At 34.7% G+C, this 27,088-nt stretch overlaps 3 protein-coding genes across 3 annotated transcripts; all 3 read left to right on the forward strand.

The window, feature by feature from the left end:
* The first annotated feature begins 1,989 nt into the window (after positions 1-1,989).
* Positions 1,990-4,980, forward strand: LOC104906052 (hypothetical protein). Its single transcript, XM_010694789.4, has 4 exons — positions 1,990-2,343; positions 2,435-2,692; positions 4,295-4,454; positions 4,618-4,980. Exons 1-4 carry the CDS (start codon positions 2,128-2,130, stop codon positions 4,794-4,796), a joined length of 813 nt encoding a protein of 270 aa, XP_010693091.1. The 5' UTR covers positions 1,990-2,127; the 3' UTR covers positions 4,797-4,980.
* A 148-nt stretch (positions 4,981-5,128) lies between these two features.
* LOC104905922 (vegetative cell wall protein gp1) lies at positions 5,129-11,400 on the forward strand. Its single transcript, XM_010694607.3, has 2 exons — positions 5,129-10,779; positions 11,201-11,400. Exon 1 carries the CDS (start codon positions 7,017-7,019, stop codon positions 8,631-8,633), a length of 1,617 nt encoding a protein of 538 aa, XP_010692909.1. The 5' UTR covers positions 5,129-7,016; the 3' UTR covers positions 8,634-10,779; positions 11,201-11,400.
* An 8,111-nt stretch (positions 11,401-19,511) lies between these two features.
* On the forward strand, positions 19,512-24,420 carry LOC104905857 (protein TILLER ANGLE CONTROL 1). Its single transcript, XM_010694532.4, has 5 exons — positions 19,512-19,578; positions 19,744-19,804; positions 20,366-21,027; positions 21,707-21,848; positions 24,003-24,420. Exons 1-5 carry the CDS (start codon positions 19,573-19,575, stop codon positions 24,014-24,016), a joined length of 885 nt encoding a protein of 294 aa, XP_010692834.2. The 5' UTR covers positions 19,512-19,572; the 3' UTR covers positions 24,017-24,420.
* Positions 24,421-27,088: the final 2,668 nt, after the last annotated feature.

The following is a 27,088-nucleotide window of genomic DNA, read 5'->3' on the forward strand; positions in this document are numbered from 1 at the left end:
TTCTTTAAAATTTATTTTTCCGGTCCATGTAATTATATATCTTACGAATTGCTAAATGTTGTTAGGTGATTCATGAGAAGTGAAATTTTCATGGAAATTTCCACTTACGTAGGTCCCCTAGATAAGTAATTTCCTCGATATTGTAGGAAGTAAAACTTCCTAGAAAATTCTATTTCCCATGAATTTGTCAACCAAACAACACCAAAAAATTCCAATTCCTAAGAACTCCGACTTTTTATGCTAAACAATGTCAACCAAATAACACCTAAAATAGAAGATAATATTGTGATGATGTCGACTTCTTAAAATTGAGAGATTTTGGTGGTGTAAATGTAATTTGAGTGGGCGGAGTGTGCTCTAATCCTTCAAAAAAGTTAATTGGCCAGTTGGTTGAGTTAAATAACATCCTTCCAATGCTTCAATCAATGCCTAATCCACAGTAAAAAAAAAAAAAAAAGAGTAGTCAGAGAAACTTTATACAACTACTATTCCTTACCTATAAATGCAGGAGAAAGGTCCCTATTTTATACTCCCTCCGTCTCAAATTAATTGCTACATTTGCTTTTTCACAGTTTACGAGATGCGACTCTAAACACTAATATATTGAGTTACTTATATGAAAAAATTATAAAAATTATGTATTTGAAAAATACAAATTGGGACGAATCAAACAAGATCGAACATGATTATGTTTTTTCTTATGTATATGGAGTAAAAGATAGTCAAAGTTGTGACTGAATAATGCCTACGGTCAAAATGTAGCAACTAATTTGGGACGAAGGGAGTACTATCTCTATTTCTTTTTAGTTCACTCACCTTATTTAGAAGGAGAATCAAGGAGGAAATACAAAAGTATAATAAAAGCTGAAAAGGTGAAGAGAGAATCTAAAAAATGAGTTAAAATATTTAAAAGTGAATGACATATGTGGAAAAGAGGAGAAAGTAGATCAAACATATTACCAAAAATAGAAAAAACAATAGTGTGTAGATTGAAAATAAACTAACTAAAAAAGTGTGCGGATTAATAAGAAACGGATGGAGTAGCAATCGGATAAATTGCATTAGATGGTTATACCTCACACAAATTATTAGAATAAGCGGTCTAATTTTTATATAAAATTAGACAAAGTCAAGTCTATATTCTCCTAACAAGCCCGTCCAATCCTACTCTAACCCTACACTATTTCGAGACATCTTGCACCAACTTAGTCGATCATTATCTTCTCCTTTGTTTCCCTTTTCAGTCTCGAAATACAACATACAATTATAAAAAATTACCCTACAATCTTACCGATTAACCTAGTTACTAAATATTAAATTAGTCACTAAATGGAATAAAGAATGTGATTACTGATAAATTAAACTGGTCACTAAATAGATTAAACCGGTTCCTAAATAGATTAAACTAGTCACTAAATTCAGAAAGCTCATATGTTTTCTTCTTAATATTAGACTTGGGCCATGGTTAACTTTAAATTAAAAGTAGACCATCTCTTACAAGACGAACTATAGGCCCCAAGTCATGCACATATACATGATTAGGGGTGTAAATGAGATGAGACAACTCATGAGCTACTTAATATCGACTCAGTCAAAGCTCGTTCGAGATGTTGATGAGACAAGTTAAGCAACTCGATATTCGACTCGAAAACTTGTAAGAAGTTCGAATATCCAATTATCTATAGCAAAATACCTAAATTTGACATATTTTCTATCTTATGGTTGCTTTTAATCTGAGACACTTGTAAGCTATTCGGTCAAAACTCGACTCGACTCGACTCGAGCTCGATTCGAAATGCTAACGAATAGAGTCAAGCTATTTCTAGTCGAGCTAGTTCAAACTCAAACTCAACTCGCATAATTTAAAGTCCTATACATTGTAATACATACACCCTATACTCAAAGTTTCTAGGAAAATCTAGAGAAATAGAGCTAAAAGGCCCAAAGAGAACACAAATCACGTGTTCATTTTGTACCCTTAAATCTCCTTATCTCTTCGTCTCTCTCAATCTTCCTCCACCTGCCAAGTGCCAAATTCACTGTTCACTGTACCCTACTAGTCTAGTACATTCTGCAACTCCCAACTAAATTCCAACGCAAAACGTCGGAGATTGAGCGACCAATACCATGGCTGCCACACTCTCTACCTTCAAACTCCCCACACTACCACCTCTCCGCGCGCAATCCAAGCACCACATTCCGCCCACTCAAATTACAGTTACACCACCAAAATCTAACCCAATTTTAAGACTAACCCACATCAAAGAACAACTCTTTCACTCTCTAAAATCTTCCCCTCTTTCTCTTTCCACTATTGCATTGCCCTTTATATTAGATACCCAGGTAAAAAATTTCAATTCTTATTTGTGGGTTTTTGTTTTTTTGGGCCAAAGATTTCATTTTTATGCTGAAATTTTGTTCATTGATTGAATAGGATGCATTGGCTGTTGAGGGTAAATTTGGGTTGTTTGAGGGAAGAACTTTTGCATTGATACACCCAGCTGTGATGGGTGGGCTTTTTTTGTATACATTATGGGCTGGTTATCTTGGATGGCAATGGCGTCGGATTAGGACTATTCAGAATGAGATTAGTGAGCTTAAACAGCAAGTTAAGCCTGTTGCTGTTACTCCTGATGGTACACCTTCTGCTCCTCCTTCCCCTGTTGAAACCAAAATTCAGGAGCTTACTGAGGTAATTTTGCTTTCCTTAATTCAATTTTTTAGTTGTTAGTGTTGCACGGTAACTTCATGGAAACATTTTGGCGTTTCGGAATGTTAAAAGGACCAATTCAACGAAAAGCTTAAGCTAATGGTTGGAGCCCCGATGAATAGTTGTATACTGTATCACGTCCTCTCATGCGGATGTAGCACAGACCTCCCTCCCTCATATCCAATTATTCCACTTAGAAAGGAGGGTGGATGAGATTTTAACCTCTGACCTTTATGCCACACTTGCTCTGATACCATCACGGAAGCCTCAAAGAAACTTGTTCATTCCGTATTAAGAACTCATTTCCTGTTTCCATGTCGTTTCTGGATAAACTTTGTTTTTCATCTTCTTATAAATGTTATTCTTTTCCTGGATCAATAGTTACTAGTGTAGTGTGTCCTTTGTGGTGAATTTATTGGAATAAATGTATGATTTGTGAATTGCTTGATAAGGTTGTTTAGAGTTTTTGTAGGATATTTATGGTAGATTGCTTAAGAAACCTTGATCAGTTGGAATTGGGATTCAGCATTCACAGGGTTATTAGCCATGATTAAAATTCTTACTAGACTATCCGATGTGCCCAGAGGGCGGGACTGTGGAAGATGATTCTAGCATTGGCTTTTGGGGTAGAAGTTGCAGATGATAAATTAGATACTATATGATTTTCCTTCCACTTGGGTGAGTTAAGAATAGGGAGAGTAGGCAGGATGGAGTAATATAGCAGAAAGAGGATGCAGGAGGATACTAGAGGTGACAATGAGAAAGTTTTGTCGGTAGGCGAAACGTAGTGAGAGCCTCTAGAAGATGTTGAGAGGGATTAGGACATTGTATATGAAGCTCAAAAAGATAATATGTTGTTTTATGTTGGCTCTAAAATATTTTCACCTTATATTAGTCTTGCACTCTTGCTGTCCATCATCCATGTATCATCTCAGACATAAACACATTTGTTATCATCTCAGATACGAACGCCTTTGTTACCATCTCAGGCATAAACACTGTTATCATTTTAGACATGAACACCTTTGTTATCATTCTAGACATGAACGCCTTTGTTATCATCTTAGACATGAGTGCCTTTGTAAATTTATCCTGAATGGTGATGACAGGTATTGTTGGTTAAAATGATTCATCCATTTCAACCTAGAATTATCATTCACTAAATTGTTCCTATAAAAGGTAGAACAAGAACTTATTAATGTCACCTGTTATTTCATCTACATGCTTTCTCTACCATCGAATTTTGAGTTTCCATGTGGAAAGCTGAGCTTTATACTGGTTTAAACTTTTGAATGTCTGCCATAATCATTCTACAATTGGTGTGATGATGTTTCCAGTTAAAATAAATCAATTGGAGTTCTTGTTTATGAAAGTAGTAAAATTCACTATGTCCTCTGATTTCCTATGTGGTACCAGTATGTGAAGCTATATCCAAACGTTTGACTCGTTGTGAACATATAAAGTTCCAACAGTCATGATAATATTGTTCACTACACCCAAGAGTGTTCCTTGAACGTGATGGTTAATCTCTATCACTGTGATATTATCCTGTAACATGTCTCTTCTTTCTCTGTATATATTCAGGAGAGAAAACAATTGTTGAAAGGGAACTTTAGGGACCGACACTTTAATGCTGGTTCACTATTGCTGGGATTTGGTGTTTTTGAGGCAGTTGGTGGAGGAGTCAACACATGGATGAGAACAGGAAAGCTATTTCCAGGGCCTCATTTATTTGCTGGTGCAGGTATGAACTGATGCTATATGCAACTTGCAAGTAAATGGAAAAAGCAATTATCCCCTGCCAAGTGTTGAAATGTTTTATGAGCATTTCAGAAGGTTTTTATGGATCTGTACTATATTTTTGTATATCTGCCTCTAATGTTGCTCATGTCTGTTTTGCAAAACAGGCATTACAGTGCTGTGGGCAGCAGCTGCAGCTCTTGTACCCGCAATGCAGAAAGGAAACGAAACAGCTAGAAGTCTTCACATTGCGCTGAATGCTGTAAACGTTATTCTGTTCGTATGGCAAATCCCCACTGGAATTGATATAGTCTTCAAAGTGTTTGAATTCACTAACTGGCCCTGAATCGTGTCTTATTCAGGTGTGATATTCCTCACACATTTTCTGCATCAATTTTTTAAGATAACTTGTATAAACAACTAAGTCAATTTTGTTTTACCTTTTCTATTCCATGTCCCTGTATTGTGATTTGTGAATATCTTTCTACTTGCAAATAATAATAATGTCAGTGATGATAATTGCTGTAAAACGTGAAATTCTTGCATAATGCTATGGAGCTATAGGGCTACACTCTGGTTTATGCTTTATAAATTATCCTAACATGGCGTTGGACACATAATAAGATATTTCAGACACCCACTCCTTCGGTCCCTCAAAAAGTTTTACATCAGGGAAGAAGTAGACAGAAAATAAAAAGAAATGGATACTTCGATATCGGACATCCAAATGCGATAGATTTTTACTTTCACAAGGGATAGATAAAAATGTCGATGAAACCTTCTTCAGTCTCCATTTCTTTGATAATGGCCATGCCCATGTTATTGGCGATGGACAAACTATTTTCCGGCAGTGGTGGGGATCTGTGACTTGAGATGAGTCTTAGTGAAACTGCTGAATTTCTGCGGAAGTGCGAAGCTTTTATGGCGAGTATACAACAAGTTGTGCTGTTGAAGGATATGGTAACTGTGATAACTATTACCCCCTACGTTTCTTTTTGTTCTTCCTACTTTTACAAATTCCCTCTCACAAAACGATCCCAAATAGGAAGAACAAAAAGAAGCATAGGGAGTGGATTCGATACAAGCTATGCAGGCAGCTATTAGGTTGCTAGTTTTTCCAGTGGTTGTTTTGAAGTGCTTTAGCCTTTAAAAAAAGGTGTACATTGGTGTAAGTTATTGGGTTGTGAATGGTTTTCTCTAGTTTCTTTACTTGATATTTTGGTAGTTAGGCAGCATGAACTTGCCAATTTACATTTCAGAAACAAAAGTTTGTTGGTAATGGTAATTAAAGCCTTTAAGTTAGGTTTAGGTCTAATAGGTCCAAAGATTTAAAGAAGTGAAAAGAATGCACCTTTCATTATTCTGCCAAGAAAACATAACTTTGGTTGAAAGGGGTAATTATTCAACAACAATCTAGTGAAATTCCTGCATAACCAGGGTATGAAAGCATAATGTTCTACTCCAAGTCTCCAATTTTTTTCTTATTACAATTTACAACCTCTTTAAGTTGTGTGTCTTCACTGTCTTGTAATAAAATTGTGCTTGTGCTCATTAATTTATATGAACTGCAACTAAACCTTTTATCTAAGCGTGTTTTTGCATATTGCTCAAGCTGTAAACCATTTCCAGTGTAATATTATGCTGCTTCTACCACTGGAATTTAAGTATGAGGTTTTTTCTACTTTATTCGTTTCTATATTACTGTTATTTCCCCCATATGGAATCACATTCTCTCCCATGAGTTACTCTGTTTCTTCATAGTGAAAACAGTACATGTGATGATTTGATGTGATAATACATGTTTTGAGCACATTTTAGTTGTGAAATACCGTGTACAGTTAGGACACGGAAACCACCAGAGGACCGCCTTTCACTGTCCGGCAAGCTTAGCTTTGTACCTTTGCAAATTTAGTGAGCTTAGCTTTAAGTCGTTAGTTTCCCACCATCCTTATCACACACATTGAGAATAGATTATGCATTTAACTTTTAACATCATAACATCTGTAAAATGATTCAAGATGTAGACATCGACGACAGAAGTCCTTTTCAGTGGTCTTTTAGATTCTTAAAAAAAATGTATGATGCTTCATGTTTGATAAGTTCCGTAACACTGGTTTATTATATGATTCTGTCAGGAAGAGCAGTAGCCGCCAATATGAACACCAAATTTTCCTAAAATAATTGTTTTGTGATCGTTGAGGTTAGGAATAAGATAGTTTAGTTTTCTTGCCATGTTTCATGCAAAATTTGACTTAGGAAGCTTTTCATTTATTAAGGGAAAGAAAGGAGACTTTTGAGTGACTCAATTTGATCCCAATCGTGGTTAGTGTGCTTTTGGTTTGCTGATGGTGGGAGTTGAATCTGATGCCTTTCTCTTTTCCCTGACCTGATACATGATATCTTGCATGGCTGTAATTTCTGATTGTTTGTTGATCAAGTTTTGCCTTTAAAACTCCCAAGACTATAAATAAGAACTCATACCATTCTTTCTTATCATCCAGAATTGGATTGTTATTACTAAGAAGTTTGTTTTCGGTTTCCATAATCAAACATCTTGATTTCCAATATGTCAAACCAGTCCCAATCTCGCCCATGGTTCCGTTTGGCCACCCTAGCTCGAGCTCCTCAACCTCCTGCTCCTGCTTCTGCTCCTGCTCCTGCTCCTGCTGCTGGTCCTGCTCCAGCCACAGCACCCCGACCTCAAAACCAACCTCTTGTTCCTCCTCGACCTCCCCTTAGACCCGCATTTAGACCTACTACTCAGCCTCCTCCAGCCCAGCAAGCTGCTCCCTCTCCTGCTCCTCGAGCTCCTGCTACCCCTGGTCCTCGTGCACCATCTGTCACCTTTTCTGCTCCCTCTCCTTCGCCAATTACCACCCCATCAGAACCAAGAGCTCCTACTTCTGTCCCTCCTGCTCCTTCTCCCTCCCCTCCTTCAACCACCACCAGTACAGCACCAAGAGCTCCTGTATCTGCCGGCCTTGCTGCTACTGCAGCACCGCAGCCTCCTGCCGTTTCTCCTACAATCCCTAGATCTCCTGCACCAGCAGCTCCTGTTGCTGCACCGCAGCCTGCTGCTCCTCCTGCAATTACTAGAACTCCTGCGTCCCCCCTCTCTAAAAAATCGCCTCCTAGAAGTTCAATATCCTCTCCTCGGCCTGGACCTTCTCCATTATCCTCACCTCCTAAACCAAAAACTCAACCTCCTCCACCTTCCCTATCGTCTTCTCCTCCTCCCTTGTCTCGTTCATTTCCAGCTTCTCCTCCTCCCTTGTCTCGTTCATTTCCAGCTTCTCCTCCCAAATTGCCTTCTCCTCCCTCACCTCCCAAACCCTCATTTCCTGCCCTGAAACAAGAAATACTTCCCAGGATCGCAAGTATTTCTCTTCCTCCTGCAGAAAAGGAGATAGCTTCCTCGGCGGCAACTAATTCATCAGCAAAACCTTCTAATGGTTCCCTCGTGACTTCTCGTGGGAATTCTTTTACTGCATCGCCAAGATCGTCTAAGCCTCTTCCGGAGACTCCTCCCCAATCACCAAAGACTAAACCTTCTCTTTCTCCTCCTTCTCCATTTACTCTTCCACCTTCACAACTGAAGTTTGAGGGCGAGCGTGGAGCTAAAATCCCAACTGAAGCTCAACAGAAATCTGTTGTTGTACAGGAAACTGTAAAGAAGCCCAAGTCATATCTTGAATCACATGGTGGTTCTGAACAAAAGGCTCAGACCAGAACGTATGCGAAGCCAAAAGAGAGAGACTTCTATAAAAAGTCTTCAGATTCTGAAGATAATGGCATGAGATTTATAACTATTGCTGGTGAAAACAAAGGTGCGATCATGGAACTTGGCTACTCATCCAGAGGACGAGGTTCCAAATTGAATAGCCCTTACAAGATCAACAATGATGGTGATCAAGTATTAGAAGGTAACTTAAGTGGCAACGAAGAAAGGTCTAAGCTGCAAGCTAAGAGTCATATAGCTCCGGCGAAACCTGCTGTGCCAATGCATGCATTCATGAACAGCAACGTGCAAGGTATTAACAGCTCCATCGTCTTTAACAGTACCTGTTCTCATCATGATCCCGGGGTGCATCTTTCTGTCACTCGAAAGCCATTGAATGGTCGCGGTCATGCTTTCCAGCTCAAGAATCAAGCAAAGGATAATGGGCATTGGTTTTCTGAGTAGAATTATATGTACTATTATTGTATTAGGGGAATAAAGGTAAAGTTCATCGTCAAAACCAGGTCGCAGAAGAGTTATTCTGATTCTCTTACACTCTTCCTTTTTACTACATATTAAGTCAGGGCATATGATACATGGCTGTGCAATCCATTTCCTCAGCAAAAGAACCCACAAAATATAAACAAATTTACCTATGAGATTGTTTTAAGATACCTGAAAATGTTGCGTCCATTCAATTTATACAAGTTAATGTACTTTGTTCTGCTGGTCAGGCGGATTGCGAATAAAGATGATCATTTGATGCTTCTTGTTAGTTTTATCCCTGGTTTTTTTTTTCTTAGTTAATTCTATTTGTGATGTAAAGTTTTTCAAAGGTTCTGATGAGATTCAGCTGCTCATGAGCCAAGTTGCAGAATGCCTTTTGTATTTTGTGTTGTTGAAGTTTCATGGTATTGCTCAATGCTCATGACTGCATGATTGTATAGTAGTATATGGGGTGAACAGTTTCTCTTTTAATTACAGGGACTCTTATGGTCTTAGTAAATAACTTTTTTTTTAGGGTAAACAGTGAGAGCTTAGCTAGTAAACAAGAAAAAAAGGTAAGAAATCGGAGATCCTCCGCATGAGGGGAGCTTAGCTATTAAATACTTGGTACTTTTTTTTATAAAGGTAAGAAAAAAAAGAAGTTAGGAGACCCTCCGCACGAGGGGAGTTCCAAGCTCCTAACGCAATACTTTTTGGTACTTACAAATGTATCATTGTAGTTTTTTTTGGCCTCTTTTCAAGAACCCCGTGGTGAGATGAATTTCCTCTGGGTTGTCCTCGCACAGGACCATGCACCCAGAGGCCCAATCCCTCCCCCAACCCTACAACAATATTGAAATTTTTACTTCCACCAAGATTTGAACTTTGGTCTTCCATGTGGGAGATAGGAAGTCATACCAGTGGATCCAAGGATTCTTGGTACAAATGTATCATTGTATAGTTTCTAGGAGAAACATTTGGTTTCTGTTTGTACAATACCATGTCAGTATCTATGAATTTCTTCTCCAGTTGGTATTGATTTTTTTTTTTCAATTGGTACTCGAAATTATACAATTTTAGTGCCATATTGTAACGTTGATGATATGAATTGGAAGATACTTCCTCTATTTCTTTTTAAGTGCAATATATTGATTTTTGCACTATTCACACACATTATTTTGACCATATTTATTTTACTAATATACAAAAATAAAAATGATCATATAAAATTATGTTGGAGGTGCTTCGTGACTATTTTCATAATGTCAATTATTTGTAAATTCTTTAAATGTATGATTAGAGGTATTAATGGTGAAAGTTGTGTATTGACAAGTGTAAAAGTCAAACTATTGCACTTATTTAGAAATAGAAGTTAGTATATTCGTATGAACATATCTAGGTCCTGTTCTTTTGAACGGTTTTGGATTGAACTGAAATAGGAGAAAGCTGAATATAAGAGAGCTGCCTGAACAGAATTGGAATGAAGTTCAAAAGAACAGAGTCTTAATACGAACTAAATAATTTATAGTCCCAATTAGGACTGCTTATCGGTCGAGTCGAGCCCGAACTATCGTCTGCTCGAGTTCGTTTAAGTTTATTCGAGTTCAATGCTTAACGAGCCAAACTTTGTTCGAGCCGAGCTTTGACCAAATTTAAACGAGTCGAGCTCGAACTATTCACAAGTAGGTTTGACTCTTTATCACCCCAACTTTGTACATGTTTTCTATGTTTTTCCTTTTTACTTCCTCCATTTCAATTCAGTTATGACATTGTTTAAATCACGGACTCCTAGACAATTTTTGGAAAGGACAGAGATAGAGAAAAGTTATTACCCAAAATAAAAGTGTAACATCTATTTATAACTTCCTAAAATCGAAAGTGTCACAAGTTCACAACTAAATTGGAATGGAGGAAGTATTTGAATTTTATAGGTTTTCTTTTAGACGATGAAACTATTTACTTATTATTGTGTGATATATAGGTTGATATATATTATTTTTCTATATAAAAGTACAACCGATCGAGCATGTCCACGAGCTTTCATGAAAGTATCGAGTTGAGTTCGAATTCGAGCTGAGTTTTGACCAAGCATTAACCGAACCGATCCCAAACTACTCGCGAGCAGGTGAGACTCATTATCGCCCTCTAGTCCCAATCAAAGACACATAGTACTACTAAAAGAAATATAAACACCATTAGAATTCTTTTTGGTACTACTAAAAGAAATATTGAAACCAATTTTAAATATTCCTAGTACTCCCTTTATTCCTTATTTTCTTATTTAGAAACTTTTTGTGAAACAAAAAAAAATCAAAACAAAAAAATACCAAATAAAAACGGAGGAAATACCATATAAATTATTGTTAGTATTAATATAATAATTTTTTTGTGTGTGTGGAAGTACAACTGCCAACAATGCTTGGAGTTTCTATGGTTATCTGTTAGGAGTCCGAGTTTCTCAACGGCCAACAATGCTAACTAAGTAAATAATAATATCTCTCATTACTTTTGGACGATTGATTGATTGAGTTCTCTGATTTTTCCAGGAATATACAGAGCAGAGGGACAAAGGGAAAGAGTCCAGCGTTGTGTGTTTATTGTTCATAGTTTGACTTATATATTAACAAAATGTACATCTTTGATTATGTATTATCAACAAAATTTATAAATGTTTGATAATATTAAGATAAGATACTCATTGAGGCGAATTAAATAAGATTACATATATATTTATATTTTTTGCTTATATGTTGGAAGTAATTTAGAATATTTGATGCAGTTCTAAATAGTGTAAGTAAGATTCTAAATATGAACACCAATAAGGAACAAAAAAAACTAATAATAATTATTTATATATTTTTATTTAGCTGTTGTACTTTGACATTTACACTATTTACATAATTTATTTTAGTATTATTTTTTACTAAGGTATTCTATATAGTATAATAAATTGGACTAAACTCAACTTTTAAAGTTTATAAATTGATAAGTAAAGATATTAGTTATATATTAGTAAGTATGACAATTAAAAGGAAAACCTGAATAAGAATAAAGGGAGTAGTATTATTACTTATTAGTGGATAAGGATAATATAATTTCTCAGCTGGTTTATGTGGTTGTGCTTGTCTTGTTGACCAACAAAAGTTATTTTATTTTAATCCAATACTTTGATAAGTCTAGTGGCATACCAAATAAGTGTTGGCTCAGTGGTGATGGGGACTGGCTTTGGTAGAACAGACCCGTGTTCGAATTTCCGCAACACCCTTGGGATAGGAATGAAACCTAACCACCCCGAACTTGACCTCGATCCGGATGTTGCCCGAAGGGTGAACCGGGTGCAAAAAAAAAAAAACAAGTCTAGTGGCATGTCAATATGCCAATATGGCATGTACGCGGACCGCGGTGCTGTTCGAGTGTTCGTACAACTTTACTAGATGGAACTTCTTTCTTGGAAGTAATTGTTTGTGCATTGAGAGCACAACGTAGCAATGATATTCTCATATTCAGAATGCTCTAATATCATGATATTTTAGTATTTTTTATGACAAAAATTAATATTAAAAATTTATAATTTTTTATAAAAAAACAATCATATATTTTTATTTGGGAATTGTTAGTTGAAATCTAGTTGATGTATTAGATGATTAGTATATCATATCTTAATTAACACTATTTTTATCATATCAATTAGTTATTATATCATATCCTGGTTATATCTAATCATATCGAGTAAATGTTAGTACATTGTATCAAGTGGCTAGTGTAATTACAAAAATGCCATGATATGAGACAAGTTGTCCCTTACCGGGTATGAGAGAATTAGAGATGTAAATGGATCGGGTTCGGGGGGGTGGAGCATCAACCGCATCCACCCACTCCACCCGATCCATCCATCACCCGCATCTATCTCCACTCGAATCCATCCATTCATTTGTAACCGGTTTAAATGGATGGATCGGGTGATTAACGGGTGAAATCAAATAGTATTAGGAGAAGAAAGAAAAATTACTAAAAAGAACCACTAATCCATTTATATAATTCTACTTACTATATAAAATTGTCTCCAAACTAACCGTAATCCACATTATTAACATTTATATACTTATATTATCATTTTGTAACTTTTGGGCTATAGATTAATAAAGCTGTAAAAATAAAAAAGCCCAAAATTAAAAAAATTATATATTTTTTACTTTAAACAGGTGACGGATTGGGTAGTAAATGGATGATGGGCCGGGTGATGGATGAAAAAATATCGCCCGAACCCGACCCGCATCCATCACCCGGCTATCATCCGTTTAAACCGGATTTTTCACCCACTTAATAAACCGGGTGGAGCGGATGGTCGGGTGATCCACTGGATATTGCCATCTCTAGGGAGAATACTACCTTGAGCACAACAAATGTAACCAAGAATGTTTTGACCTAATTGTTAAAATTGAGGTGCTATGAACAATATAGATCACATGTTCAAATCTTCATTCTCTCCTTTTTTATACTTTGTATTATTTTCGTGGCTCATATAGATAAAAAAAACACAACAAATGTCCAAATTATTTGATGGTTAACTATAATATTTATTTTGTTATTCGTTTATCTTATTTATGCTCATCTCTAGTGGTTACCCACAATTTTTTGTCATCTAAATAAAATATATCTATTGGCTAGAAATCACCATTACGCGTTTTTAGCGTGGAGAAGCCAAGGAGCAAAAACTAAAATACTTCCCCTTTTCATATATATGTCACCTCTTAGCTAGCGTGAAGGCTAAAAAAATGTATGTTTTTGACGTTGGAGCAAAAACACAAAATTTCATATCTCTTCTTGTTTTATTAGTTATAAATGTCTTTTTCTCCTTACGCCAAATAATCGGGCAATCATTTTGTGTAGTCTAATGCATTTGACGATTTAGTTGAATTTTAGTTCATAGAATTTTTTCAGTCATTAGTAGGATACTTCTATAACTTCACTATATATATATAGGGATAATCAATGAATCACAACCCTCCCATCCCTTAATTTTGGCTAAAATTTTCTTCTTCTGATTATTTATTTTGGTCATGTAACTTTTTTTTTTGATAATTTCTTTTGGTTATGTAACTAAGAACTGAGAAATAACCATTTTTAAAAAAAAAGAAAAAAAGAAAAAAAAAACCATTTTACTTTAAAAAGACAATATCAAAAGATAAAAACTCGATTAATACATTATACACTTATACGACCAAGTAATCTATTAGCCACAAGTAATCCATTATATACATGACTGCACTTGGATTAAAAAAATGTGAATTATATAAGAGCGTAAGTTATTTGGATAAAATTTAAAGTTCATTCAATTCTATCCAAATGATTAATTCGGGTTGAATTTTGACTCAATTATTTAGATTTTAGAAAATTGAATTTTTTCGGATTGAAGGTGTGCAATTTTTTAAAAATATATTTATATACTATAATTTAATTTAAGTTAAATTTCTTCTAAAAACTTGGATTTTAATATCTAATTTTCCTTCGTCACTGTTACATTATATGTAATCAATGTAATTTTTTTTACTGTTATTGTTGCTGTTAATTGTAATGTTCTTATATAGTTTCAATTGAGTTTATGGATGTTTGATCCTCTTTGAGACTTGTATTATGGTAACGTTAACTTTGAAAAATTTCTAAACCTTTTGGTATGATTATGTTTTAAGAACATGAAGTAAAAAATTCATGAACCCTTAAGAAAAAGTAAATTGTTTATAAGGCTCGTGGTCCAATTTTTTTTAGCTTGTAAAACTTATTTTTCAATTATAATATAAGGCGTTTTAGCTTTTATGTCATCTGAAAAATACAAAATTTGAATAATATGGACTTTCAAATTGGATCTAGACTAAAACGCACTTATTCAGATTGGATTGAACTTGGTGGAAATTCCGATTGGGTATGGATGGAAAATTATATTTTTTTATTTACTATATATCCTTAATTTTTAATAATTTACCATATACCCTTAATGATTAACAACTATCAACCCCTGATTTCATTACTCGACCTTACTTAATCTCTATCTCACTCATTTAATTACTCTAACTGATTAGCATTGAAACAACACTTCAGGTCAAAGAAAAAGGAAGAGAGTTATAGAGGATGAGTGAATAGTGGGGTCATTTGAGATATTTTAATGGTGGTTAATTAAGGTTAAAGACTCAAAAAGTGGTTGATTAGGGTTTGGTAAGGGAATTAGGGTTATTGACTAAAAAAGAAGTTGACGGTCATTAATCATTAAAGAATAATAAGGATATCGGTAATATTTAAAGAAGTTGAGGGTTACTATATGATTAATTTTGAAAAGTGCGAGGTTATATGATCATATAAAAAAGTATGTGAGGGTATATGGTGGAAAATCTGTTGATTCAATTTTAGATTAGCCGACAATTTTTTATGCTAGTGGTTAGGATTATATTTTACATGTTGGATCTCATTTTGATCTCCAGCTTTTGTGGTTATTATAAATTCCATTACTATTAACATATCAAAGAGATTATCCTCACTACTCACTAGCAAGTGTTCTAAATCAGCTCCTAAGGATTTGTTCTAGCTAGCCACAAGATTATGCTTCAAGTGTTTGGAAAGTAGCAACACTTATCCCCACACTAAACCTTTTCGAATCAAATTTCTAGCTTAGCTTTGTACTACCTCCGTTTCAACTTAATCTACACATTAATGCAAAACTTTGAGAACATATATCTTTAGTTTTGCATTTGTAAAAATTATAAAAAGTACATATTAATAAAATACATGTTATGATGAATCTAACAAGATCCCACATGACTATATATTCATTCGCGTATAAATCACAAATGATGGTCAAAGTGAAATTTGTGAATAGTGTAAAATGTCAAAGTGTGTAGATTAAATTGAAACGAAGGTAGTATTAATTAGGTGATAATCAACTTGTTAATCTATAATTAAAACCTTTTTTTCCTTTATTACCTCCCTGCAACCAAAGGACAAAGATCAAAATGCCAAAAAGGAAGAAACAAATATGAGTAGCTGCTTTTGATATAGTTTCTATTCATATCATAATTCATAAATAATGAAATGCCTCCAGTGATGGGAATGTAGTTTCTTCTTTATGACTTTAAGTAAACAAGAACTAGTTATACTAGAAAGATTATTCTGTTGGTACTATGTAGTATCTTAGTAATCTTACTATATTTGATTTCAAACTTGTCTGTATAACGTGGAATCTTAAAATGCAATGGGTTAGAAAGTTTTATATGCTGATTGTAATACAGTAAAACTAATGTATCAATTAAGTTATCAACAGCATCTTGCTGGTTCAGAGGTCTACCACGATGGATCTGTATTACTTTGTCCAACGATGAGTGATAGATCTCTAACAGTTGAATATCAAAATTGAAAATTATATGTTATGTAACACATGCATACAATTAAAGACTCGTATTCTAGAAGAAACCTTAAAACTCTCTGTCTTCTCTCTACCCCACCCACGAAACCCTAGCCTCCCTCCACCAAAATCCGCTGCAGCAGGCTCGTTGGTGGCCGAAAGTCGCCGGCGAGCCTGCTGCTTGTTGCCTTCATCCTCGTCGGTCTTTGTCGGTTAGTCGTGTCTCCGTCTCCATCGGCGGTTTTTCGCTTCATCCGTTTTTTCAGTTGCGGTTTTGTTGGCTTCCTGCGTTCGTTTCATCGGCTCGCCGCCGTGTAGGTCCTCCGTAGCATCCGTCCGTCAGTTTTAGCCCTCCTACAACCCCTGTTTCCAGTCGTCCTTACGCTCCCTCTTCCCGCGTTGTCCTCTTCGTCTCCCTCCCCCGTCCCTGTCGTCGAGTCCGTGTCGGATTGCCCACCACAGTGTCCTCCAGTTTCCCTGTGTGCCGTGAGTCCCCTGCGTTGTCCTAGTTTTAGGGTTAGTTCCCCCTCCCCATACCCCTGTTTCTTAGTGCTTGCAGTTAGGTTTAGTTTTCCCCTTCCCCGACCCCCTGTTCGTTGTCAAAGTGGTTAGTTCTAGGTTCCCCTCCCCATACCCTTGCTCTGTCTTGAGCTTTAGTATTAGTGTCCCCTCCCCGTTCCCCTCTAGTGTTTAGGTGTCGGTTTGTTGGCTCGCTCAGGACTCCGTCGTTGGCCGTGAAGATTCTGCAGTTTGTATGGTGCTGGTTTTGGTGCGGTATCCATCTATCATGTACTGGTTGTTTTGTTTTGGGTATCTTGCTTCTGTTCTTTTTTTACGTTTTAATTTAGGATTATTCAGATCTAGTTATGAATATCTAGGGGTTGCAGTATTGGGTAAGATGAGAGGTGATGATCTTTTGATTCCTGTTGTGGTTAGATCTTCTAGGTTTGTGATTGCAAAGACGGATTTTCGAATCCGTCGATTGGGTGATTTTATTCATTATAAGTCGCCTACTTTTACAGTGATGACCTTTGCCGTCATCACACCTCAAAAATGCATCTTGTGGGAGGCCCTCCAATTTAATTTGGAGCAAGTTATGTCCTCCACGCATTTCGAGTTTCAGTCTTGCGAGACTAAACTCTGGTTACCCTTGTTCAAGGGTCAGAAGTCACCACAGGAGGTGATTTCTTGGTTACTTTCATCAGTGGAATCCCAGGAAGGTGTTTCTGTTCAAGAACCTTGGGATTTTGTGGTTAGTGCACTTTCGAAGTTACTAGCTGAGTTGCGGCAATCTCCTTTTGAAGATCGGTTTTGTGCTGTCTTTCAACAGGTTCCCTCTCATTTTAGGTCTGTTTCATCAAGACCTTTGTCCCCCATCCTCATCGTTTTGCTCGAGATTAGTCTAAGTTTTAATGTAATAGTTTGTTTTTCTTTCGTAGAGTATGTACGAGCAAATGAAGCTCTTCTAGCTTCATTTGCTTTGTCATCTATGTTGTTATACTAGCATTAGGTTGTACTTTCATTTTTTATTAATGCAAATTAACTTGATGTAAAAAAAAAAATTTTTTTTTTTAAAAGAACACATGCATACATAGTGTTTTTGTTGATAATTTATAGCATTTATATTTTAGTAAGCATCCCTCTCTAGTTCCGTTGATTTAGTTTACACTATGACTCCGTTTGGTAGGGCGTAAAATATTTTCAGTGTAAAAATGATTTTTATGGAAAACAATTTATAATGAAAAAAAAAACAATTCCAAAATTAGTTTTCCGTTGTTTGGTTCCATATAAGAAAAATGATGAAATGAACGGAAAATGAAAGGGAAAGTAAGGAGTTAGTGAGAGGAGTGTATAAGAGAGATAAGGAAAACAGTTTTCCCTTCTTTTTGAAGGGAAAATGGTTTTCCATTATTGGGAGAGTAATTTTATCCCAAGGAAAAATGGTTTTACATTCTTTTGTCAACCAAACAATGTAAAACTGAAAATAGAGTAAAACAGTTTTTCGAGAAAATGTTTTACGCCTTACCAAACGGAGCCTATATATTACCGATACAAACATTATATATAAATACGTGAAACCCATTGTTAAGATTTGTCAAGCTTGTGTTCTTTTTTCCATTAAACACAAATTCGATTTATAACACGAAGGCGCTCCTCACAAGCCACCTGTTGATACATGCGGTTCACGCGGAGGGAAGTGGATTGTAAGAAAGAATAGTCAATCATACATGACCATAGGCGCTATCTAGATAAATCAAGAATATATACTAACAATTCTCTTGCAACGGAACTCCTTGCGATATTGGAGGCCTTATACTTTGTGGAGACACATAAGTTCCCCACAACTATCATATACTCTGATTGTAGAATTGCACTCGATCGAGCTTCTTACAAAGGAGCACTCTGATTTATATTCCAACAATGTTAAATACGTGCAGGCTGCATGGCTCAATAAGAGATTGGAGATTCTGATTAAGCACTGTAGCCAACAACATAATCAAGTGGCAGATAGCATGGCTAAAGTAGTTAGAGACATGGATGATGAATGTGTTGTAATTAGGATTTCCCCCACCCCCCTAGTTATTGGATGGAACGATTGACCCCGGGTTATAATATTTTCAACATTATTAGTTAAGGAATGAAATGCTTTGTTTACCAAAAAAAAAAAAAAGATCGATCAAGAATTCATGAAGGATGTCATGTGCACGGAATTGTTAAAGAAATTCTGAAACTTCACAAGTCGACCCGCCTTTGGAACACTCCGGCAGAACCTCGTGCGAGACTAGTTCATCTCATAAGCGGGATAGTCGGCCATAATAATCAATCAATGATTCACCACGAGTTTGTTTGCACTCGCTAATTTTAGTTGTCAATTGGCAAATACGCTTGTCGTTTCGAACTTGAAGATGCATCCATAATCTCGATAAGATCGTATTGAGCATAATCTCGATGAGATCGTATTGAGCATAATCTCGATTAGATCGTATTGAGAAGCCATGAAACAAGCATGGAATGGACAGTGCCCCAATTAACACAAACTCAATATTAAGAAATTCATCTAAAACAATAAAATAAGTATGAGTTTACAAAATCTTGTAGAATTCTATTACAAATATTTTTATCATAATACTTTTTTTTTTTGAATGGTAATCTATTCTCTTTTATGCTTAATTGTAGATATTTATTTCCCTTTTCACAAAAATAAATAAATAAATAGATATTTATTGGGCTGATATTGGGCCATAATACAGACACTACTTAGCTAGACTGTCACGTGGTATGAGGGCAGTGGACGTCGCATCAAGAATCTTGACATATCGATCATTCCATTAAAAACCCAACATAATTACTTGTTTTTTCGTCAAACATACCATGGGCCTATGGGCCCAATTCTCCTTAGCCTTTTCTTATCCATTCCTTCCTTTCTCTCACATCAAACACTTTTTAGCCCAATATCTTTTAGACCCAATATATAAGGTGTACTTTATTACTCTTAACTTTACAAGCAACTAAAGCAATTAGAAAGAGATGAAGGTTAGTTCACTACTTTGTATTTCTTCATGAAAGTTTCTAAAACCAATTTTCACAAATTTTATTCTACTCTTTTCATATTATATACTTGGTCTTACGATTAATATCTCAATTATTAGAAGTAACATATTAAACTTTATGACTAATTGATAATAATTGAATATATAGGTCTTCAATTGGGTGCAACGTCGATTACTCAATGTTCATTCATGCACAAACTTTCCACAAGGTAATCTTAATCTATTTTACTTACCATAATCTACTGTGTGAACGTAAGGAATTAATCCTCTTGCAATCTTTTGATATAATACTTAATTTCTCACCAATTGCAATAATTACTTTGATTTCGCAACATTTGCATAGTGTTGCATGATTAAATCATAAGTTATATTTTTCGATTATCAACTTATAATAAATTTCATGCAAATAAAAATGACATATCATGCATTGGCAAACTTGAAAGTCGATGTTTTGCAACTATTGAGAATTAGAGGAAGCTAGTATTGGACAACTTTCATAAAAATGTTACACTTATTGCTTATTGTAGGATTAGAAGATTATTCTCACTGTTGCAAGTCATCCAAATTCTGATTATATTATAGTCTTTTGAAAATGCCAAGAAGTTTGTACTTTGTACATGCTCTAATGGACAATATACCACTTAATATATACTCGTCTTGTTTGATTCAATTCGTGTCTTTTTAAAATGATCACGTGAAGGTGTAACATTCGAAAAAAAATGTTAGACCTACATTCACCTACTTACTTTTTTCTCGTACGCGTGATGCAGAAAATGGAGAACTAGAAGATAGTCATGATGCACATATGGTAGTGAATATGCTCGACCATTGGAATGATGGTATCCTAGCCATTGGCACACTTGCTATTGGTCCCTTGGAGAATTGTGATGAATATGATATCATTGAGGAGGTTAATGATGGTCATGATAAAGCAATCACCAATTATGTTCATGATCAAGATGTTATGGATGATCATGATATCAAAGATGATAATCATGATAATGATAATGATGATGATGATGATGATGATGATGATGAAATGAATCCATTAATGAAGGTTGACATTTTTAGCCATGAATTGGAGAAATTTATTGGTGCAAACCATGAAATCACAGAGGAAGAAGTTGTTGAGCATGAAGGGCAAACTAACAAGAGAAGAGTGACTCTTGCTGATCTCTTCTTGGAGGATCCTGATCATTACCACCCTGTGCAAGTATTGAAGGAGCTGGATAATGAGGATCATGGTCATGATGATGATGATGATGATCATGATGATGATGATAATGATCATGATCATGTTAAGGATGATGTTATCGTTGAGAAGAAAGGTCTCAAGATGATCATAAAACCAACTTCTCGCGTTAAAAATCGTCTTTCTAAAGCCAAAAAACTTGTCATGGAGGAATTGCACCCACTCAAGAAGTTTAACAAAGTGAGTGAAAAAGAACAAACTCCCCTTAATTATTCCTTACTATATATGTCGATTTAATCAATTCTCTTATTTTCTTTGATTCTCATTATCTAATTATTCCAATTTCATCTCTTTAATTTGATTGATTCACTATGTTCATTCATGTAGTTGTCTTTCACAAATTTTAAAAATATGCAATGAACCACTAGTTAAGTAAATTAATTTTGAAAATATTACTCCTATTCTAATAATTTTTTGTAAGAAATGTAATTATAATTATGAAATATTATGTCTATCCCATAAACAAGCTAAATTTAAGGATATGAATCAATATTATGGCACCCCTTTAAAATACACGCACCAACGTTAAATTTCATGTCATTTTAAGTTATAGTGTAAATAAAATAAAATTACATACTACTCTTTTCGTATTATCAATATGATACTAACAAGTTTTAAATATATGTTTACGTATCAATTATCAGAAGACTTAATATGTCCTGCACAAGTCACTGAAAATTATGACTTTTTAAAGCTCAAAGATAGTTGTTAAGACTTAAGATATACGTTGGAAAACTCATTGACCTAAAAGTTGATGTGCATAATTTCTTTGGATTCTATTCGGGTTGTATATGTATATGTATATTTGATGGAAAATATAACTAAGCAATATCTTTAATTCCACTTTTTTAATATGTAGCTTGTGAAAAGGATTATGAAGAAGAAGATTTATCCAGATCTCGAAGGAAAAACAAAGGACAATAAGATGCAGCAAAGCTACAACTCCACCAATGAGCAAGATGTAGCCAATCATGACTCAGCCTCTTTGCTTCTTGTTCAAGGTACATATATTATTTTCTAGTTGTCTAACAAGAATATTGTTTGATTGATTTGATATTACTTATGGCAATACCACATCTATTGGGATTATACTATTGATTTTTTTTTAAGGATAGAAGTTAGTTCAAGTGGGTAGAGTGCTCTTCCTTGGTCCTTGAAGTCAGGGGTTCGATCCTTACCCCCAATATTCTATTGGGGTACGTATTTCCTTAGCATGCTATGCATGCCTTACCAGCCAATATGTTGGTGTTCCCTACAGGCTAGTAGGAGTTAGCCCCTGGGTTGATTTAATTTCCTAATAAAAAAAATACTATTGATATTTTTTGGCAATGGATTATACTATTATTATTGTTGTACTAATATGTATATACATCTAAACTATAATTAGTCATTCATAATCAGTCACTTCACTCTGATTAATGTTTTTTTTTGGGGATAATTGTGAATTGTGAATTATGATATTATTGCTATAAGACATTCTTTGATTTAGAATGTACCGAGTCTTTTCTATCAGATAGAAAAATCCAATCATATTTTTCCCTATTGACGTCCTCTACTTTCGTGATCGGTTGATAAGTCGATTTATTAGAAAACTCCAATTATATATATGCTTTGAATTAATTAGAGTTAAAGTTGATGAACATTAGCAATATGTGATCCCTACTAGATTAAATTTTCTATGGTATGTATTCCACGCACACCCGTAAATTATATGGTTCTGAGACCTTGATGACTGATGAGTACCTGACCAGTAGCGAGCACTATAGTAAACAAAATATTAACTAAAAGAACATATAGGTTAAGATACACCAATAACTAAATACATAGCTCCTTATTCGTTTATATTTGTTCTTTTTATTTCGATATTTTCTCTCTCGAAAAGATTTTGAATAGGAAGAAGTGAAGACAATAAGAGGAATGAAAAGATGTAAACGAATATAGAGGTATCTTGATCAACTGATCATATGTAAAAACAAATGTTATAGGATTTATATGAATGCATATCTTCAAAGTTGTATGTGGCAAACGTACAAGGTAAACTGTAATATATTAGTGTATAGGGACTATAGATCATATGTAGGGAGCCACATATACGAGTAGTATAGTTGAGGTCGTGAGGATTGACCTGAAATCATATTATACCACCCGATAATTCTACTAACTAAACTAGTTGACAGCAACTCGACAAGTTCACACCCCCGATAACTTTAATATGATAATGTCGAGGCAATTATATAAATCTTCTAATTAGGCAGGGTTCCAATAACATAAAGGAGAGACAGAGAGGAGGAGATATCGCAAAAATAGACGACCTAAGACCGTGATTGTGAAATGTGTGATCCACATACATTTCATGATACATATGATAATTAATAATATGAATAATGAAGCTGGAAAAAGAAACTTCATTACTGTTGTCCTGTACTATTCTAAATCAAATTGGAGATGTATTTATTCATTTGGATTTTGAAGGATTGTTCATTTAATCGTCTCAAAGGACTTCATATACAGTAGTAGGACCATAGTTTGTTATCTCCTGGGAAATAGAAAGATGCATGTACCACCTTCATGCTACCTCATGTTTTGGATTTTGAGTCTTAATCACAACTATATAGAAGCATACATTAGGGACCATTGGACCACTTTGTTAAGTCTTAAATCAAGTATTTTTTTTTTTTTTTTTTTTGAGGGGAAATCAAGTATTATATAGCTCAATTTTTAAAATTTCCTTTTTTGGTTTTCTATTTCATTTCCTAGAAAAAGAGAAAAAAGTTATTATTATTTTTTTTTATAAAGAGCTTACCCTTTTTATAGTGGCATATTAAGCTCGTGAGTCGTGATATATTATTACTAGAGATTCGAGGTTACTATAACAAGTAAATTGTATATTATATTATCTATAAAAGCAGTATCGTATTACCTTCTTATTTAAGCTACTTGTAAATTAGCGTAAATATTTCCCTTTAAAATAAGTTGTCATATATTTCATTTGAAAAATTGCCATTTTTTTTTTCAAAATTCATATGAGCCACGATGGAAGTAAAATACGAAGAAGGAGAGGCCGGGGGGATTCATTTGAGAAATTGTCATTATTGCGTATAGAAAAACGACCTTTTGCCTCTTGAGTCTTGATGTATCGAATCTCTCTTGTACAGGCAATATGGTTTGAGCAGCAGACTGATGAATGATGATGTATCTCCAAGCTAAGGAAGTGTACTATTGCCATATCGACGATTAATGAAGTGAAGTATATATGATGATCAGAAAGTTCAGGAGATTAGACATCCCCCTTTCGAACTTGAGGTTTATTTTGAGTTCGAGCTCAACAAGGCTGTGGGTGGGAATGTGTTAGATTGTACGTAGTTTTTATGAGAGAATGGAGTTGTACTTTACTAAGATTTAAACTTTAAAGGACGTACATGTTTCAGATGCAATATTTAAGTGTATGCATGCTTCCTTTAATTTTCTACAATTTTTAGGCTTTTCACGAAACTTATGTTATTTAGGGGATGACATCTGTTGTTTATGGCTATCGTTGTTTTTGGATGCTTAATGTCGATCTTTGTTGCTAGACATCAGCAGCTTTACATGCATTTATAAATGTAAGTTTTAGATCTAATAATTTAAATTTAGATGAGTTATATATAAGAAATACAAAGGAGTATATGATAGAGTATAAATCTATTCTTGGACTCCATCCAAAAGCTTAAGCTGATGGTTGGAGTCTCAGAAATAGATTTATACTCTATCACGCCACCTCACGCGATAGCCCAGTGGGCTTGAAGTAGTGTGGATGCAGCACATGTCCTCTCATACCTAACGCTAAATATTGCACTTAGAAATGCGGGGCAGCTGAGATTTGGACTCGTGACTTAGCTTGTATGTCACGCTGGCTCTGATACCATGTCAAAAGACCAACTCAACTAAAAGGTTAATAAGCTAATGATTGGAGTCCCAAGAATAGATTTATACTCTATCATATACAACATAGGAATAGGGGGTATGAAGAGATTTGAAGTTTCGAACCACTATGGCTTGTGGGTTGGGCTATGGGAGATTGATGGTACAACCACCCAACCATACCATCACTTCATTGCTAAGAGAACTTATTACGAAACGAAAGGAACATACATTTTGAAATGTCTTAGGTTTTGGCTCTCTCCTTACCTTTTTTTCGTTGAGTTTTGCAAGAAAAATAAGTTCTAAAAAGTCTTTTCAGAGCTAATTAATAAGTTCATATTTCCTTTATTTTCTGATTAGTTGTAATATTTGCTTTTTAGGAGTCAAATGTAATATGTAGAGTTCAGCTAGATTCGACTTAATGTTTATATTCATCATATCGACTAAATAAATAGGCTATATTAATGGATGTTAGTAATGGTCTACATTTTACATTGTCGACCAGGACCGAAGAAACAATTCACTTAATAAAAGAAACGAGGTTGTATAACTAACAACTACAATATAATCTAATTAATTCTACAATTAGGTCATGTTAAAAAGTAATAAGTTTAGATACGTTAGATTCACAAAAATCTTCTAATGGGTATATAGTATATACTAAAAAATATGGTTTTCTCAAAGGACCCTATTAAGCTAGATTACTTCATTATTCTATTCCTTTGTGTTTTTTTTTTTTTTTAAACCTTTGGGTCTTAGGATTCCTTTGATTCAAGAACTTTTATAAGCTCAAAACCTAACCTTGGGTTCAGTGATGAAGAAGATGATAAGAGATGTTGTGGGTTGGGAGTTGTTGAATTAACAGCTAACAAGAGACATACATAACATATTCATCAACTAAATATCAAATCACCTCACTTTTTTACAAGCATCCGATGCAGCAATATAGGCGTTGATAGGCTCACAATGTAACAACAGCCATACAATGGACCTTGTTCTAGGCTTCATTTCCTGTTTGACATGCATGACTTGTTAGGTTATTACAAGACACAGTACTAAGTGGTCAAATTTAAAAGCACGTTGCTTTTTCCTTCCCCCCTCTATCAGATCTCACTTTAATATTATCACCGTCTTTTTGTGCTTTATGACGTTCAATGGAGAACAAGGAACATTCACGTAATTATGTCTACTATATACCTCTACAACTTGTACCACATATCCCCATTAACTTAGCTTTTTATATTTTGTATGTGTAAGACATCATAAATCTTGTTGTTTCTTTTCTTTCTTATTGTCGGGCTGTTGGTCCCTCTCTTACACCAAAAAAAATCATAAATCTTGTTATATTCATTTTAATATGTACTTTCATGAAATCAATTTTTGATAAGTTTTAGTTAAACTTAATCAGATATATTGATATTCAAAATTATGCGTTCACAAACATGTCAAAATCCTTTTAAATATAAAAAATAAAGAAAATATATATGAGCACCTACTTTTAATCCAGGTGAATCAATTTACCCTCTTTCATTCTACACTTAGATTTAATATTACCATGGCGAGTTCATCCTAAACCTAGGTATAATTTCCACTTTCTCATTTTCTTTTCTAACATGTACTCTCCCATTTAAGCACATGGGTACATAACGTAAGATATTTTAAAATTACACTCAATTATAGGATAAAATGTATTGTGACTAAGAGAGAAGGGAAATTTTGCTACAATTACCTCATAATAATACTCCTAGTGTAGTTTTTATTTGAAATATAAAAAAAATGCAATAATTATTTTCGAATATCTTTTTTCTCTAATTAAATTTAGATAATAATATAGCTTGCAATTATAAGATACAACCTCTCATAATTTTAACCAATAGAATAGTTGACATTCACATATTTTGTCTCTTATTGAATGCCTACACCTTTGCTTTTCTACCATTGACATCACATTATATATGTTTAGAGATGTTAAGCGGGTCATGTCAAGTCCATCGGTGAACAGGTTGAACACCCTCAACCCTAACTAGATAACAAAACTCAATCCTAACCCAAATTTGTTTCTCAAGCATGCATATATACGTAAACTAAATAAATGTACATCTTACATACTAATACAAATATATTCATATATATTCATGAAAAATATTCAAATTATTTCAAGCAAACTACTCCCTCCATCGCAGAAATATTTGAACACTTGTTCAGACATGTATCTTAAGGTGATAAGTTGTACGTAGTGTGGTTATCAAATGTTATATATATATCTATACACATATATTAAAGGCGTGTGTGCCAATATATACATGTCATATGTCACCTCTGTTACTCCACTAGAATTGTC

Source organism: Beta vulgaris, chromosome 1, assembly GCF_026745355.1.
Source record: "Beta vulgaris subsp. vulgaris cultivar EL10 chromosome 1, EL10.2, whole genome shotgun sequence".
NCBI lineage: Eukaryota > Viridiplantae > Streptophyta > Magnoliopsida > Caryophyllales > Amaranthaceae > Beta > Beta vulgaris.